This window comes from Archocentrus centrarchus, unplaced genomic scaffold, assembly GCF_007364275.1.
Source record: "Archocentrus centrarchus isolate MPI-CPG fArcCen1 unplaced genomic scaffold, fArcCen1 scaffold_54_ctg1, whole genome shotgun sequence".
Classification (NCBI taxonomy): Eukaryota; Metazoa; Chordata; class Actinopteri; order Cichliformes; family Cichlidae; genus Archocentrus; species Archocentrus centrarchus.
The window spans coordinates 1,495,752-1,514,350 of NW_022060276.1; the positions used below are offsets into that span (position 1 = coordinate 1,495,752).

General features: G+C 40.9%; 1 protein-coding gene across 3 annotated transcripts; it reads right to left on the minus strand.

The window, feature by feature from the left end:
- Window positions 1-1,035: 1,035 nt before the first annotated feature.
- On the minus strand, window positions 1,036-17,706 carry LOC115777474 (gastrula zinc finger protein XlCGF57.1-like). 3 transcript variants are annotated; one of them, XM_030725383.1, is made up of 3 exons: window positions 17,455-17,706; window positions 10,714-11,136; window positions 1,036-4,360 (listed from the first exon to the last, which is right to left on the minus strand). In XM_030725383.1, the coding sequence occupies exons 1-3, from the start codon at window positions 17,624-17,626 to the stop codon at window positions 2,880-2,882; spliced, it is 2,076 nt and encodes a 691-aa protein (XP_030581243.1). In that variant the 5' UTR covers window positions 17,627-17,706; the 3' UTR covers window positions 1,036-2,879. The 3 variants fall into 3 exon arrangements, with proteins under 3 accessions (XP_030581243.1, XP_030581244.1, XP_030581245.1); XM_030725384.1 differs by lacking the exon at window positions 17,455-17,706 and adding an exon at window positions 17,190-17,265; XM_030725385.1 differs by lacking the exon at window positions 1,036-4,360 and having other exon boundaries at window positions 10,755-10,863; window positions 10,946-11,136.
- Window positions 17,707-18,599: the final 893 nt, after the last annotated feature.

Genomic DNA, 18,599 nt, shown 5'->3' on the forward strand with positions numbered 1-18,599 from the left:
TTGTCTGAAACCACACAATTTAAAGAGTCTGGTAATATTTATTTATATTTGTATAAACTTAATATAGTTGGGTTTTATACCTTAATCTTTAGTTTATAGTTACTGAAGTTAAATGTAGTTAATTTATTATGCTATGTTACAATGTGAGATCTTAAATAATGGTGCATAATTAACTAACATTGATTTCAGTGACTTATAAGCTCCAGTAATTCTTTGCGGTTTTCCTTGAGTTACCTGCCTGCTGCTCCAGTTCTTCCTTGTTTGAGCAAAAAAGGATGTGGAGGGTGGAGCTGTTTTAAGTGCAGAAGCTAATCAAGTGGACTTAGCCATCTGTTGTAACCACATGGATGGGGAATGGGTTCTTTTTTGTGTTTTTCAAATATAGTTGGACTCTGGCTCCCCCTGTGGCATTTAAAATGGTTTATTCCATTACTATATAGGTTGAGCTGGCTCTCATTTGGCCAGGTCAGTTAGTTGAGTTCTGTTAAATATGGTTTTTGTACATTTTGTTTAGGCGACCTCTTTTATGGGCCCATTGATTTTTAAGAATTGTTTGTATTCATAACATTTTTGTCTTTTTAGGGTACAATAAAACCCACAATTTGAAAATACACCTGTGCCAGTTTGTTTTTGCCAGCTTGGTCCCTCATACTGGGCCTAGTATTTTGCTTATATTAAACACTTCTTTGTCATCAGGCTGTGTACCAGCTGCTTTGAAACATGTGCAGCCTATTAGTAAAAACAAAACCCTTGAGCCAAATATTCTCTGTGACTGTTGTGTTACAGATGAGAAAACACAACTTTGGAGAATGTTTCAGCCTACATGTCACAGACAGGTTGTCTGAGGATTGCTCACTATGAGACCAAGAGACTAATGAAATTAACCAAGTGTATAATGTATCATAATCAGAAAGTAAGCTGAAACATTAAACATGTCCTGCATGTTAGAAATCAACTCTTCATCTCTTTGAGAAGAATTCTAAGGTCCAAATCTGGAACATTGACTGTAGCCTCAGACTTAATGTGAATCTGGTATCCTTATAACTTTATGAAGCTTTAATGTTAGAATACACATTTGGAAAAACAACAAGCATTGAACACTATATACACCATTTAGTCTAATGATGCTCATGGTTACAACAGTCAGTCAGTCCATCATTTCATGAACATCATTTTGACTAATGAGCACTGGAAAGACATTCTTATAAAAGCCTCAGACAAAATTAATTTGTAGTTCATTTCTATAGCACCTTTGACAATACTGCCAAGTTTATCTGACTGCAAAACAGAAACAAGATGAAACATTGTAAAACAATAAAAATAAAGACTAGTTAGCAGGGAGGATTCTATGGAGAAAACATAATCCAAACACTACTGAGGTAGAATTTACAGTTACATCTCCAGGTCATGTACTGACAAAGAATATACACAATTTTGTACACACAGTTTTTCAGTAAAAATAAGGTTCAAGAAGTTTGTGTTCCTCTGGTAAAAAAAAAATCCTAAATGTCAAAGTTCGGTGACGTGTCTCATGCTTTTGTCCAGTTTTATTGTACTGCCAAATTTCTAAAGAAACACCATCTATTTACCTTTAAAAAAATAAAGTTTGGGTTTACTAACTACCTTGTAGAGGTATCTGTCAATAGAGTTTAGTAGCAAAAACTCACTAATAGCCAATTCCATGTGTCACTTAGCAAAATGGAGACAAATATTATCTATAAAACAACGCTCGAGTTGTTGTCCCATGTGTAAACTGATAAATCCATGTCAAAATTCTAATTTTGTTTTAAAGTTTAGACCTATTTACACAAGATGTCATTTCACATTTTTTCAAAAGAAATAGTAAATTTACACACACACACACACACACACACACACAGTGTTACAGTACTGTGCTAAAGTCTTGAGCAACCTCTCATTTCTTTACATTTTGCTTGAAAATGGGTGCAGTGATTTATTAAGACATGCAAACAAACAGAAATACAGTACATAAGGTAAAAACAAAGTTTGTACAATTCTATTGAGCTTGAAAATCAATATGACCACCATTATTCTTCAACCCAGCCTTAATTATATTTTAAGTCTTCAGGAATAGTTCTCTAGGCTTCGCTAAGGACACTCCAAAGTTCTTCTTTGGATGCTGGCTGCCTTTTGTTCCATTCATTATCTCACACTGCTTCCATAATGCTCAGGTCTGGGCCCTGGGGAGGCCAATCCATGATTGATAGTGTTGCACAATGTGTTTTTCTATCCAGGTTTGATTGCACTGACAATGTGTTTGGGATCATTGTCATGGTGAAAAAAAAAGCTGCTGCCAATCAGATTCTTTCCAGATGCATGGACCGTACTTTCCTGCTACGATAACTCCTTCAATTTTGACAAGATCCCCAACATCACTGGCTGAAATGCATAACAGCGTGGCTGAAAACACGCTCCTCTCTCCTGACCTCCTCCATACACACAATGACAATTTGAACCACAAATTTGGATTAATCACTCCACACGACCTCATTTTCAGTAGTTCTTCTATAATTTGGCATACTTCAGGTTTTTCTCCCAGTTTCCCTTCCTCGAGAACAGCCGCCCTTCCAATGAGACCATTTTTGATGAGGCTTCAGTGAAGAGGTGATGGATCCACTGAAGGCCCAGGTCTAGTTCTGTGCCAGGTCTTTGCAGTATTCTCCCCACTTCTTAATGACAACACTCATGTGGCATTTTTATTTCAATGTAATTTTCCCCTATTTGTTTTGTCTCAAGTGAAATCTTTCATGTTTTGCAGGACTCAGTGCTGACATCAAAGCTCATGGAATGGACCTCGTCCTTAAGCTTTGAAGCTTTTATTTATAATTTCTCACGTACACCATCAGTCACTGCTCTGACTACAACTTCTCGGATGTTTTGCAAGAATACGCCCCCTCATCCGTGTGGATCCTGGTGTGATCTGTCAGTGCTGACATGGAACTGAAACCTTTGCTGGGGGCCTCGCAAAGGTGCTGCCTCTCAGCTGTGTGAGTTCTCATGTGAACAGTCAGACCACTTTGAGTAAAACGTTCTCCAAATGTTTTATAAGAACTCTCACTTGTGTGAGATGCCATGTGGACAGTCAAATGACTATTCTGGCTGAAACTTTTACCACAGATTTTGCAAGCAAATGGCTTCTCACCTGTGTGAGTTCTCCTGTGGACATTCAAATGACTGTTCTGACTGAAACCTTTACCACACGTTTCACAAGAATACGGCTTATCACCTGTATGGGTCCTTATGTGGACAGTCAAGTCCCTCATTTGAATGAAACCTTTTCCACAGGTTTTACAAGAATATGGCTTTTCACCTGTGTGAGTACTTGTGTGCCTTTGCAATTTTGATATGCAGGCAAATCTTTTCCCACATGTGTTGCATTGGTAAGGCTTTACACGTGTATGCGTTCGCATGTGGGCAGTCAAATTACCGCTCTGTGTAAATCTTTTTCCACATGTGCCACAAGAATATGGCTTCTCACCTGTGTGAAATCTAACATGACGGATCAAATTTGATGCATCTCTAAATGGTTTCCCACAGATCTTGCAGGGGTAAGGCTTTTCACCTGTGTGTGTTCTCATGTGGTTCAGTACTTTATCGCGTCTTCGGAAATTTTTCCCACACGCTTCACAAGAATATGGCTTCTCGCCTGTGTGAGTGCTTATGTGGCTCTTCAGCTTTTCTAAGCGGATAAATCTTTTTCCACACGTGCTGCAGTGGTAAGGCTTTACACCTGTATGAGTTGCCATGTGGACAGTCAAATTACCTTTATGATAAAACCTTTTCCCACATGTTTCGCAAGAATGTCGCTTCTCGCCTGTGTGATATCTAACATGACATATCAGATTTGATCGGTCACTAAACGCTTTCCCACAGATATTGCAAGGAAAAGGCTTTTCACCTGTGTGAGTTCTTATGTGGACCAACATGTTATCTTTTCTCCTGAATTTTTTCCCACATGCTTCACAAGAGAACGGCTTCTCACCTGTGTGAATGCTCATGTGTACTTTCAGTGTTGATACATATTTAAATCTCTTCCCGCAGGTGTTGCAAGAATATGGTTTCTCATCTGTTCTTTTCTGGCACAGAGATTTATGAGGGAGGATTTGGCAACTGTTGGGCTCTTGTTTACAGGAATTTATTTCCTCAAAAATTGAAGTTCCTGTAAATGGATTGTTTGTTTGCTCCAGTACAAGCTGCTCTCCCTCCTGATTTGTAAAGAGTTCCTCCTGTTCCTCTTTAATTTGTAGAGATCCTAGGTCCTCGTGGTCCAGACCAGAGTTATTCTCCAGGTTAAAGAGCCAGTTGTCATCAAGAACCTCCTCCTTGCATGCATATTGTTCTAAAGAGATCAATAGACACATAAAAAAAGGTTACTGCTGTGATGAGAGGAAAATTTGTTCAAATACATTTTAACCACAAATGGTAACCTAATAATTATGTTTTTTTGTGCCAGTACACCATCTAAAGCGGGGGGGTCCAAACTACGGCCCACGGGCCAAACTTGGTCCGAGCTGGGACTTTATTTGGCCCGCGAGTCCATACATGTATTATTTTTGGCCCACCGACCCAAGCAATGAATACAACTCAGAATGCAATTCCTCTTTTTAACTCATGAAGGCAGCGTCGTGTGATGGATATCTGCCAACTGCTTCAAAACCTAAAAAAGGAAGAGGATTAAATAATTACCCAATCACAGCCCATGATGTGCAATGCTGTGCACCTTGGGTGGGGGTCATAGTTGAGACACGGTGTTGCCAACTTAGCAACTTTTTTTCCCCCAAAAAGTGACTAGTGAGAAATTCAGTGACTTTTCACGGTGACTTTTGGAGACTTTTTGAGCTAGCCCAGAAAACTGAAATCCTCCACCGACGCAGTGTTCTGTGTACATACAGCGCACCCTTTGTATATACGGACTTTGCTTTGGCACCAAGGGGACACCCCCAACCCCGCAGACTTAGCTGCAAACAAAGCTGCAACTTTTCCAGAGACACTTGTCACAAACTGAGCCCTGCACCACACACTTCCAGCTCTGCGGGAGGTCATGGTTGGCAGTACGGTTGTGCAAATGAAGCAGTATGCAGTAGTTAACGTTCAACTAACATTTTTGGGATTTTGCCGCTATTGAATGATGCTCCACCTCACCTGCAGCTGCACCTGTAGCCGGAGCTGACTGAGCTTCAGTGTGACAGTAACACCAGCATCTCTCTCTCTCTCAGCAGAACTAAGGAATGGTTCAGGGTCACCTGATCCAGCCCGAACTATAAGCTTTATGATAAAGGAAAGTTTTAAGCCTAATCTTAAAAATAGTAAGATGTAGTAAGATGTCCTAGCTTTACGGAGGGCTTGTTTATAGAGCAACAAACTCTTTTTCCAGGCTAAATGAGCATCTTCTAATTTAGTGAGACTCCATTCCCTCTCCAGCTTTCGGGTTATCTGCTTTAAGCTGTGCGTTTGTGAATTATACCACGGAGTCAGGCACTTCTGATTTGAAGCTTTCCTTTTCAGAGGAGCCACAGTATCCAAAGTTATACGCAGTGAGGATGTAAAACTATTGAGGAGATAATCGACCTCACTGGGAGCAGAGTTTAGGTAGCTGCTCTGCACGGTGTTGGCACTGAAGAGCATAATAATGAAGGAATTAGATCCTTAAACTTAGTTACAGCACTTTCAGAAAGACTTCTACTGTAATAAAACTTATTCCCCACTGCTGTGTAATCCATTAAAGTAAATGTAAATGTTACTAAGAAATGATCAGAGAGGAGGGGGCTTTCAGGGAATACTGTTAAGTCTTCAGTTTCTATGCCATATGTCAGGACAAGATCCAGAGTATGATTATTCTGACAACTCTGCTTCCTGGTCTCAACCCTCGGTAGTCAGGGTTCATCTGTCAAACATATCTCTCATGAATGATATCAGTTCATTCTGAGTAAGAAAGAACTCTCCTGTCACAAGTAGAAGCTACAATCACGTATCCTTTATTTATCAGGAAAAAACCTCTTTTTTCAGAGATGTGCCCAGGGGGTCAGCAGAAGTTGCAACAAATATAGCATTACAGTTCTATAAAGATAATTGATGTGGCCACAAATAACTGGATTGATTATAATGTAGATATAAAAACACAGTCCAAGATACTTGCAAAACAGGTCATTTCTTTATTTTATTTCTAAGGCCTTCATAAAATTTCATCTAAAATCACTTTTTGGCACCACACCAGCAGCTGGGCAAGATCAAGTTTCCAGAGATGAACAAAGAAAATGTTTGGCCTGTTTGGCTCCACATGTTTGTGTGAGCAGGTTTTCTCTGTTCTGAACTTCAACAACAACTGCTCAGATCCAGACTGAGTGACTCCACCTACATGACATTTTACGCACATCTACCACTGCTCTGGAGCCACACCTGCTCAGGTGAATGCTTTTCTGGGAGATCCAGCCTAGAAGTAACAAATGTGTGGTCTAGTTTTTCAGCATCACTATGAGAATGTAGCAAGTGTTTTCTAATAATACTGCTTAAGGGAAGCATGTATAACCTGACAATGATCTATCAACTGTTGTGTGTGAGGAAGACTCCACGTTTACCTGTGCAAATCTGAATCCATCAGGTCAGTACATTCCAAACCAGGGAATGCATTTCCTTTAATACCAATGGTATATTCTAGTCTCTGTAGTAAAATGGAGTGATCAATAATATCAAATGCTGGACTAAGATCACTACGATCAGGACAAACACTAATGAGTCCACTGTCAAAGATCATTGATAATCTTTATTAGTGCAGTTTCTGTGAACTCTAAATCTTGGCAGAAACTCTTGAAATAAACTGTCTACAAATACAAATAATGATCTACAAATAATACTTAGCTATTTTACAACTTGTCATAATTTTTTTTTTTAAATAGGAAGGTTAGAAATCAGTCTGTTATTAGCTAAGGCAGCTGGATCAAGCAAAGGCTTTTTAAAGTTACAGTGTGTAAAATATCACTGATGTCAGCAGATCGCAGCCAACCGAGAACTGTTTTCTTACCCCTCCCTGCTCAAGTTCATAATCCTAGCTACATTTCAGTATGACAGCGATACTGAAGTGAGTTGTGGAGGATATCTTGAACTTTCCTGCTGTTAGTGAAACTTTCTTTGAAATGGATCAAACATTGTTGGACTGGGACCCTTAGCAAATAAACTCCTACATGATGTGAGGACATAACCAAACTGTCTGGTGGAAAGTGTGATTTTTAGAACATTAGCTGGCATAATGTTAGCTTATAACCAGCAGTCTGGAGACTGGAGGGTTGCATGTCTCATCTGCTGACAATATTGGGAATAAATCCATGAGTAGTAAATATTATACACCTGTTGGTTGGTTTTCAGAGTGAATAGGTTTTGTTTGTGGACTTTTCTTTTGGGGCTGTTTAACTTTACATCTTTCTTTTTCCCCTCACAGAAAGGACTGCATCTTCAGGCTGGAGATTGTTTTGAGTTAGTTCTTGGGAAACATTTTTACAATAAATACCATATTTATTTGCATTAACTTTTACTTGTAGTCCTTTCTTTCAATCACGGCTGTTTATTGTTGTTTTCGTTCACAATCATATGTTACTCCCACGTGCCCTAGACCCACAACAGTTTATTTAGATTGAAAACTCACGTTAAAAATATTTTATTGAGGGTGTACAGTGAGAGGCGAGAGCAGAAACATCAGGAGCAGCATGTTGATGCTGGTTGTGGACATTGTGAAGCCTGCTCCAGAACTGATTAAATTATATGTTTTTAATATTTATTCAACTCTATTCTAAACACCAGCTGTCTGTTGCAAGTATTGGGAGTCTTCTGGAATAAAAATAAAATAATTGTAACATCTGACCTGTTTGCCTTTGTTCAGTCAGCAGTGTGAGCTGTGTATACATGTATGATATATACACAGTTCAGAAAGATTTTTATAGCCAAGCATTTCGCCAAAGTGCTTAAAAATTTAAATTTTAAAGAACTCTAGTTATTAGGTGTATTGTGGGCATTTTCCATTGTACACATTAAATTTAAGCTGGAATGTGGAAAAAACACTGGAAATTAGCTGGGAGTTCATCAAGTACGCTGGTGTTCCCATTGTTCAAATCACGCTGTCCTCCCATCCTCATCAAGTCCATTCTCCCATGTGAACGTCCCAAATACGAACTAGCAAGTACGCAAGTATGAACTTGAGCATTAAGAAATGGCCTAAACAAATATCAGTAGTACTGAAAGTAGCTGAACATAAAGATGCAGTACCAGTCAAAAGTCTAGACACATGGGGATTGTCCACACTTTTGACTGGTACTGTATGCCTTTGAGATGGTTATGAATAATTTTATTTGTAAAGAAATCCATGAAGTCACTACTAGTTAAAGTGAAAGGAATACTTGGCTCTACAGAGCTCTGACTCTTTGTCAGCCTGGCTACAGTGCTGAAAACAAACCTGGGGTTGTTCTTATTTTCAGTGATCAATAGCAAGATGTCGTAGATTTACGGCGGACTTCTTTATAGAGCAACAAACTCTTTTTACAGGACAAATGAAGATCTTCTAAACTAGAGACACCATTTCCTCTCCAGTTCAGCATCTTGCCCGAGGATACTCTGGCATGCAGACTGTAGAAGCCAAGGATCGAACCTCTGATATTCCAATTAGTAGATGACTTACTCTACCTTCTGAACTGCAGCCACCTTGAGAACGACATTGTTTCACTGAGGGCCTTCATCACTCACGTGGAGATCGGGAGGGCTGTGATTGGGATAAATGGCCTGACTAATTTTGTAACCGTATCATCATTTGTCTTCGGGTGAAGATAGGAGCTAAGATCTCTACTGATTACCATCTAGTTTTGAGTTGTCCTGCCCAAACATGTAGTGACAATGTGCTGGGAGCATCTGGTTGAGGCCCCAGTCTGCAAGATGTTCAATTCCCAACTCTGCAAAACTTTGACAGCATTCTGAGGGAGACTAGGGACAACCAAGTTTCCACAGGGGCTAAACTAAATATTATTTTTAATTAATTAATTTACTAACATGTACTTAGGAGAGATATAATGGTTAATAAAGCACAATTAACTGTTTAGTTCTTTAGTGCAGCTGAAAAAGGTGTATCTTGTTTTAGCTTTGACTCATTTTCTTCCTCTGATTTTTAGGTAATTTATTTTAAGGTGGTCTGATTTTGGTTTTTTTTTTTGTTTGTTTTTGTTGGGCGGGGGGGCATGAAGAGGGAAGGTGCAGAGACAGTTATTTGCATTTGATTAGGGCTGGAACTATCGATTATTTTAGTTATCAGGTATTCTATTGATTATTCCATCGATTACTCAAGTAATCGTATAAGAAATACTTTTTTCCTATTAACCCTATAACGCCAGGTGATTGCCGCTGAAGTACCGGTTACTTGCCCTTACTAGCGGTGAACAGCTGATTAACACGTAGTGTATCAGTGTGGAGTTGGCTGATCAAAGGAACTTTGATCAGCTGGCTTCTTACTGTAACTCCGTGACTGTTTGTCCTATTGGAAAAATTCAAACGGTTCCCGAAAGCTCAGAAAATACACTTCACAGCCATATAGGGGTATTACGGTATTTGTTGCCAGAGTCCGCAAATGGCGGCACTTTTTAAGTATGCTGTGTCACATTCGACAAGTTCAGAGGTATAAGGTTAACAATTCATCTGCATATTTTAACTTCTGTACTGCAGTTTTTCCCTGTGTGAAACAAACAGGGTGGATGGAGCAGCTACAAAGTTCTCTTTTCTTCACTTACTGATCAGGTGGTTGATGAAGGACCTCCAGCTGTTTCCCAGTAAAGGTTTATTAGTGGTTACAGGGAAAAAAAAGTTTCTTTTGGACGCTAGAAAAATGTTTCCCTTCGCTCCACCTGAGCTCACCGTCTCTATAACAGCTCCGCCTCTTTGTGCTTGCACAGACAGACTGCATGTAAAACAGTTGCCTGCTGCTGTTGTGTTATCAGTGGTTTTGTTGAAAAACTGGGGGCTGCAAGAGCGTAATGTTGTAATTGTATTCACAAGCATTCTCCTAAATACTGCAGGTCTATTTAGTCACTAACCAGGGATTAAAGTATAAAAAATATTTTGAGGGGGAAGGGGTCCTTCAGGTAGCGAACGATTGCTAGTGCTAATAGCACTCGCTAGCAGTATGTCCGTGGTTATAGCGATCCATTCTGGGAGCTGAAGTAGAGAAAAAAATAACAGCTGAAATTCTCAGCACAGCGAGCACAACACACAAACAGAGCAGAGAGCAGTGGAGGTGTGGAAAAACATGTCAGCGATGATCCACTCAGTGTTAAAGGGAACCCGTCACAGCAACGGAGAACTTTTTAGAATCTTTTTTCTAACTCCCGATCCACTCCATTCCAGTAGGTGGTGGTAATGCAGCTCTAAGCTGGTTTGACCACTGCCATTAAACCCACAAGAAGAAGACGACGGAGCACTGTAACGCTGCTGATACAGGTGAAACGAGACACTTGAGCACTGCAGAGTTTAAACGAAGCATCAAAGCAACAAATTTGCTTCAAGGATTTTTTATGATCGAATTATTCGAGTTACTCGAGGAATCGTTGCAGCCCTACATTTGATTGACTGCCATGTGTTCTGTCAACCCTGTGTGAAGATATCCATTACAAGATCCACATTATACAGTCCTACCAGTTACTCATATAAATTATTTATTTTTTTTACCTGTAGTAATGTTATTGTCACTCTCTGAGAAGGGAAAGTTGTGGACATTGTAACTTTTGTTTCGGTGTTGTCTCTTCTTTGGCTTCAGCTTTGCATTGCTTGTTATTCCTGAGTCCACATGGTTGCTTACTTCCTGGTAATGGTTCTTAACTACAGGAGAGTTGTGAGAGATGAACTGGTCAGTGTTTGTTTCAGGTTCATTAAGGTCACTTTCCTCATTACTGCAAGTCACCATGAAGTTGCTGGTTTCCTGCTTCAGTACATGCAGCTCTGCACTCTCAGTGAAGCAGCGCTCCTCTTGTTCCTCTTTAATCAGCAGAGAGTCTGCTTCCTCCTGGTCCAAACTGGAGATCCTCTCCTCAGTACAGAGCTGCTGGTCTATGAGAACTTTATCCGTACTGCACACATCCTGCTGTGGTAGATCTACAGGGAAAAAGGTACGTATGATTTAGGTTACTCCTGTGATCATTGGAAAACATGCATTTGAGCAAAACATTTTAACCATAACACCTGCTGGCCTTATTACAGCCACTGTAATCATTAGCGATACAAACAGGTTACTTTTGTGATGAAAATGGAGAAAAAACAAAAACAGCAGGGCACTACAGTGAAAGCATGCTGCTCACATAGAGTTGGCTCCACAATTTGTTGGACAAGGGCATCTTTTTTCTATTGATTAACCTAAAAAATGACTTGCTGTACCTTTAATCGTGGAAATAATTATTTCTGATTGATTGATATTTGTCAATTTTGTCAATAATTCCATACTTTTCATATTGTACGATCATGACCTTACAACACAAGTTTCTAGCCAGAAAAAAATTCAGCCTGGTGCACGTGTGATAGGGGGTGGGGCTAATTATCATTAGCTTGCTAATGCTCAATGCTAAACGCAGTGCCAGCTTGCTAATTCAGTGACAGTGAACAGTTGGATAATATTATGGATGTAATATTCTGTGATAATGGTTGGTCCTACGGGTCATTGAAGGCCCCTGAATCTGATTGGAGCATGTGACTTGATGACACAGAGTGTGAAGCCCTCGTCTGTTAGGACGCTCTGAAAATAAGATGCATGTTTGCCTGCAAATATTGTTAATAAACATTCCTTAATTAAGCAACACCTGGAAGATCTGACAGGAGAGAAGAGTTTGACTGCAAAAGGTCTGAAAGTCCTGAGTCCTCTGAGTCCTTTGCAGAGACTGGAAGCATGGAGACAATATCATAGAGGAAGCGTGGGGTGGGCATATCTCCAAGGCTCTGCAAACACACACCACTGAGAGTAGTGCAATATAACTAGTGGACACAAAGCTATGTAACTCAAGAAAAGAACAATAAATATAACAGCTTTATCCGATCCATGCATTAAATGTGGAAATGAAAAGGGTAGAGTTTACACTGCTTTTGGCGAAAAAAAGCTCTTTAAAGCTCACTTTAATCACATATTGTTTGAGTTAAAATCCAATGTGGTGTTGCACAGAGGTAAGACTACAGTGAACTGTGACTTCTAAACTGTGCAAATGAGGAATATAGTGAGGTGTAAACTGAAGAAAGTCACAACCATATTAATCAGTTTGGCTCTGTATGCTGTCACATTAGATTTTAAATAAAATGTTTTCATCTTCAAGGGGTTAAAAATATACCGCATCAACTGTTGAAGAATTGCCATTTTAAACAACCTAGAGCTATCCATTCACAACACTATGAGTGGAAAGCTCTATATGTATGTCCTATATATGAGGCAGACTTGGAACAGCTGTGCAGCTCTCACTGCTGCCGATGTGAGGTGAGAAACTACTTCGTCTTTTGCTGTAAATTAAAATTGCACTGTGGCACAGTGTCCGCACCAAAAACTGAATGTCAAGCTGGAAAACCTTAAATTTATGGAATTCAGAAAGTGTTCTAAGCTGGCATTTTATTGGTGGTCTTTGAACGTCCCATTTTCTGGAAAGCACCATGAGCTTTGCTCTCAGCCACATATACCCAGACCGTCTCCCTGCCCCCACGTCCATAACTTTAGCTGGTCTAATACACTTTAATTTGGTGGTTCAGTACTGCTCCAAAATCTCTAATTTCTTTATATTTTACAGGAAATAGGTGCAGCCATTTACTGAAATATACATGAATGCAGTTTATAAGGTTAAAAATGGAGGCTGAAAGTCAGTATTTGGTATGACCTCCTGTATTCTTCAGCACAGTCTGATCTCTCTGAGGCAGCTTTCTGTAATTTCTGAAATAGGAACAGCTCTCCAGGCTTCTTGAAGCCTGGAGAGCTGTTCCAGGCTTCTTGAAGGTCATCCAAAGCTCTTCTTTGGATGCTTCGCTCGAAGCTGCGTTCATGGAACTTCTAACAGGAGACTAAAAAGGGTGACAGCTTGGATTCCTCAGTGCAGCGCTACTTTTTAAAAACCTATTTATTTATTTACATACTTAGTTATTAGATTCACTGAAATAAACTGATGAAAAGAATGTTTGGCGATTTGCAGTGGAAAATGTGTGAAAGGTCATACTGACTAATATTTTATCCATCTATTTTAGATCTTCAAATCTTTCTCCACCAGTGGTAGTAGCTTTCTTTTAGCCAGTGAAAATACTTCAGCATGAAATGTAGACAGAACATTTGTGAATCACAGAAGTTAAAGTTTTTGGGAAGAAAGCGCCATCTCTTGGTGACACTCTGCAATTGAGGGAAAGGGGTGTGGTCATGCTGGAAAGTAGATATGCCCAGAAGAGGGAGGGGGACTTCCAGCCGGCTGGCAGCGGCAAGTTTAAGTGTCTGCATCTGTATATCCAGTCCTACATATCTGTTTAATGTGTGCATTGAAGGACATATCCTGGTCAAAAATGACTCCAAGATTTCTCACAGTGTTACTGGAGGCCAAAGTAATGCCATCCAGAGTAAGTATCTGGTTAGACACCATGTTTCTAAGATTTGTGGGGCCGAGAACAAGAACTTCAGTTTGATCTGAATTTAGAAGCAGGAAATTAGAGGTCATCCAGGCCTTAATGTCTTTAAGACATTCCTGCAGTTTAACTAATTGATGTGCATATATGAATAAATATGATTCAAACCACTGCAGTGCAGTACCTTTAATACCTATAGCAAGCTCTAATCTCTGTAATAAAATGTTATGGTCAACAGTATCAAAGCTGCACTGAGGTCCAACAGGACAAGTACAGAGATGAGTCCACTGTCAGAGGCTCTAAGAAGATCATTTGTAACCTTCACTAATGCTGTTTCTGTACTGTGATGAATTCTGAAACCTGACTGAAACTCTTCAAATAAACCGTTCCTCTGCAGATGATCAGTTAGCTGTTTTTAGCTGTTAGCTGCACTGAGGTCCAACAGGACAAGCACAGAGAGAACATATAATGCACTCTACATTCCAGGCACTTGCATTCTATTTCTCATTTTGCCTCAACTGAAGTTGGTACCAAATGGGGGATACTATGGAAACTGGCAACACAGGCACTGTTTCCAATGGCACGCTGCTGCAGCCACACCGAGGCAACAAAGCGCGCGACACGGCAGCAGTGATTCTACAAGCTAGCTTGCGCATTATATTCAGTGTGCAAAATGGAGCAATTTATAATCAGACAGAGAAAAACAGAGAAACCGGCTGACTCATGCCCAACTTGAATGCCTCACAGTGGTTGCAACAACAAATTACAAATGCAACATGAAGAAAGTCAAGCACATGCACCACAGCTTCCGCTCATCTCAGTACTAAGGTAAATTTTGTTTAAACAGATAATGTGTTAGCTACAGTGCTGAAAAGAAACCTGGGGTTGTTCTTATTTTCTTCAATTAATGATGAATAGTAAGATGTCCTAGCTTTACGGAGGGCTTTTTTATAGAGCAACAAACTCTTTTTCCAGGCTAAATGAGCATCTTCTAATTTAGTGAGACGCCATTCCCTCTCCAGCTTTCGGGTTATCTGCTTTAAGCTGTGCGTTTGTGAATTATACCACGGAGTCAGGCACTTCTGATTTGAAGCTTTCCTTTTCAGAGGAGCCACAGTATCCAAAGTTATACACAGTGAGGATGTAAAACTATTGACGAGATAATCGACCTCACTGGGAGCAGAGTTTAGGTAGCTGCTCTGCACTGTGTTGGCACTGAAGAGCATAACAATGAAGGAATTAGATCCTTAAACTTAGTTACAGCACTTTCAGAAAGACTTCTACTGTAATAAAACTTATTCCCCACTGCTGTGTAATCCATTAAAGGAAATGTAAATGTTACTAAGAAATGATCAGACAGTTTACAAAGCTAACTAAAACAAAGTGAAATTACAGATAAAATGACCTTTGTTTTCCAGTTTATTTCAAAGCCTTGTGGAATGACATAAAATCCCTTTTCTCACTCTAGAAATTTTAGCTGGGAGCGCCATCCGGTACCTCATTGTGTGAGTGTGTGTGTGCGCGTGTGTGTGTGTGTGTGCGTGCGTGTCTCTGCTCACCGCATCGGTCTGCAAAATAATTGCAGCAGTAAAAGTGACAGAGTCCCATATGGCATTTCTTTGGATATGACAGTGAGACAGAGTGTCAAGTGTCTTGTTGTGGATTAAGGATGTGTGCGACTAGTTGACTAATCATCACTATTGTCACCCATCAGTACCAGAGATGCCAGTGCCAGTAATAGCGTAACAATGCAGCCCTGACATTGTTATAGCAAAATACCATAACTCTGTTCATCTTGGCCTGATACTTTTATCAGGTCTAATATCATTAGTTATCATTAGTTAGTTAGTTAATTATTTATATTGTGTGGCAGTGGCGCAGTGAGTAGGTGCTTGCCTTGCAGCCGGAGAGTTGCAGGTTCGAGCCCCTGTCCCTGTGCTGCGTTGTGTCCTTGGGTAAGACACTTAAACCACATTGCCTAACGGTAGCGCTGGTCTCTGGCTGCATGACTGCAGATGCTGGATGAGCGATCTGGAACGATCATTTCGTTGTGTGCACAAAGAGTTGAATCTAACATCTATTCTTGAAGATTTACAGTGTAACCTGAAGCACACTTCCTGGGAAACACTGTCAATTCCTTCATTTCTGGCTATGCCCCCCAAGTTTGTACAAAGAAGTGAAAAAACTAGAGGGACAAATGTGTCTGTGCCTTAAAAAACTGACCACAGCAAAGAGAAGGACCCAGGAGGAGAAACAGTCCCGGCATTTTATGTTTCTGTCGGCCGGCACCACGTGGAAAACACCGGGGCACGACCGAAAGGTAATTAACACACGCAGCACACCTGCACAGGTATAAACGCAGCAACATCAGCCACTTAGGTAGGTTACGTCATAGCTCTACAAAGACCCAGCACCAAAGTCTGAATCAGGGGTAAGCTGGAGGAGGCTGGGGGAGAGGGAGGTCTGGGCTCCATGCTCAGGATGCCGCCCCCTCGGCCCACCCTGGATAAGAAGAAGAAAATGGATGGATGTGCTGTTTTACTATCAATTTAGATTTGAACTCTTGAGATACCCTTCCTGAACTGTAGAACAGCGAGCATCATTCACAAATGTGCCACACTTTCAAGTCGCAAGCTTTTAGGAAGTTATTTTCTCATATTTGAATGATGCGTAAACATCGTTTGCGGTAACACGTTTTCATATATTTAACATCACTTTACAGTTTTGTCTTCATTCTTTGTGTGGAGTGTAAGGTGCAGTGTTCAGACTGTGTGGTGCTGCAGTTAGCAGCATTTAAAGTGCGATTCATTACTGAAGAATGTGGGTAATGGTTTCAAATGCCTTTGTTTAGACAGCTTTTGATGTTTTACATTAAACGGTCCTAAAACCTCATGTGATATCTGTTTCTGAGCTTTAGACTAGTCGGTCAGTCTCACTGGTTTTCCTTGTTTAGTCGACTAAGAAATTAGTCTCCAGGAACATCCCTATTGCGGATGCTGGTAAAATGTGCGGAAGTGATTCAGCAGAGGAAACTGGAGCTAACAGGCAGGAGAGGAAGAGCACAGCAAGGATTGATGGATGTAGTGAAGCAGGGCCTGCAGAGGGTTAGGGTGAGATTGAGGCACTTCTTTTGTGGAAATGCACAGAACCAGCGATGCTGAGCACCACGGAGGTGGACAAGGGTAGAAAAAAAGGGAAAGTTTCAACTCATTCCTTGGCTTTGGCTATGTTTCCTACAGCGTGCTTATTATGGACCCATTACACATTAGAGTCAAACATCAAACACCTTTTTATGTGAGCAAACCTGAAGCAAAAAGCCTGAGTTCACAGACAAAACTGATCACCAAGAGGGGTTTTTGCTTTGCCAATCCAGCCAACACCAAGAAAACATGGAAGAATATTCAGTTCAATTCAGTTTCATCACAACAGTCACCTCAAGGTGCTTTCCACTGTCGGGTAAAGAGCCTACAATAAAAGGTAGAGAACAGAACTTCAGCCGTTCCAGAGAGGAGGGGGGGTGTTAAAGGAGAGGCTTAACAAAAGCTGCAGGTCATGTGATTTGCTATCAAACTTACTCATTCTTTAAGCTGTTACCACCCTTGTGTTTAAATTCATGCCACCCGCCGTCCCGAACCCGCAGTTAACCTTTTCAGTTATGCACCGTCCATTAACCTGATGACGTCAGCCTCTAGCGTTTTCGGTGAAGTTTGCGGTCGGAACTCGTTACCGTTACCTGACTCTTCGCGTCTGAATGCATGCTATCGCTGCACTGATCCGTCGGTCCGCAGCTTCACTGTGGTTAAACGCAGACGTTTATGCAGCGTTGGTTGCGTTACGTACCTATTCTGTGTAACTTTATTTTGGGGAACTTCACGGTGATATCCCGCAGTATGCGCTGACTGATCTCTGCCTCATTCTCGACGATGGTTTTCACAAAGGCTCCGAATATTTCTTCCGCCGCAGCAGTTAGTCTCTCCTTAACAAACTCTCTCAGATACTCCATTGAACACATTTTTACTTCAGCAGCTCAGAGATTTATCTGCTACACAAATATAAAACCGCTTCCAGCTTCGGCTCCTTATCAGCACTAGAAACGTTTTACGCATGTGCGAAAGAACTTCTTCTGGTTCCTGCCTTTCACAATAAAAGCTCTCGACATTTTTTCAAAAGATAAACTTTATTGAAAATTTTACAACAGCCTGGAGTCTCTTCCTCGTGCTGTTCACCACCCTGGTAACACACTGCTGTGGGATGGCATCCCCTTCTTCAACCAGCTAGGGTGGCTGTGGCTCAGGAGGTAGAGCAGGTCAGCTACTAATCAGAAGGTTGGTGGTTTGATTCCTGGCTGCTCCAGTGTACATGCCAAAGTATCCTTGGGCAAGATATAAGCTCTGTCCAAATTCAAGGGCTGCATCCTCCAAAGGCCCTGGCCAGCAGAGACCGGGTCCTTCAAAGGATATAGCCCCTGAATTTGGACACAGCTTTTGAACTCCAAGTTGCTCCCGTGTGTATTAACAAGCCAGATGTTCAAAAAAAAAATGTCAATAGCAGAATAAGCTGTTTGGCATTTGCAGAGAAGATTTGTCATGTGGGCGCAACCCACATACTCATCTACTTAACCCACTAGGCACTGATGATCTTCTCAGCTGCTCTCACAATGTGCTGGAGGGTCCTGTGGCAAGATGCTGTGCAGGCACCACACCACACTGTGATGCAGCTGGTCAGGGTACTCTTGAGCATGCTGTAGGATGTGCACATGATGGGGGCTCTGGCTCGTCGCAGCTTGCAGAGAAAGTAGAGGCGCATCTTGGCAAGAGAAGTGGTGTTGAGGGGAAAATAGGGGAATGCAAATGTATGATACATTACAGTATTTTATTGTAAAAATCAACCTTATGGTAAAATAGTGGCAGCTACAGTTGCCAGAAGTTCACTGGAAAAAATATAGACCAACACTGGCTGAGATTTCACACTCAACACCTGCTTAC

Bases quoted from the DNA above. Each gene is read 5' to 3' on its own strand.
- LOC115777474 (XM_030725383.1), bottom strand. From the start codon at position 17,626: ATGTGTTCAATGGAGTATCTGAGAGAGTTTGTTAAGGAGAGACTAACT. The intron at 11,137-17,454 runs GTACGTAACGCA...TTTTCCCTGTAG, and splicing joins AATAAAGTTACACAGAATAG to ATCTACCACAGCAGGATGTG. The intron at 4,361-10,713 runs GTAAAAAAAATA...TGATCTCTTTAG, and splicing joins TGACAATAACATTACTACAG to AACAATATGCATGCAAGGAG.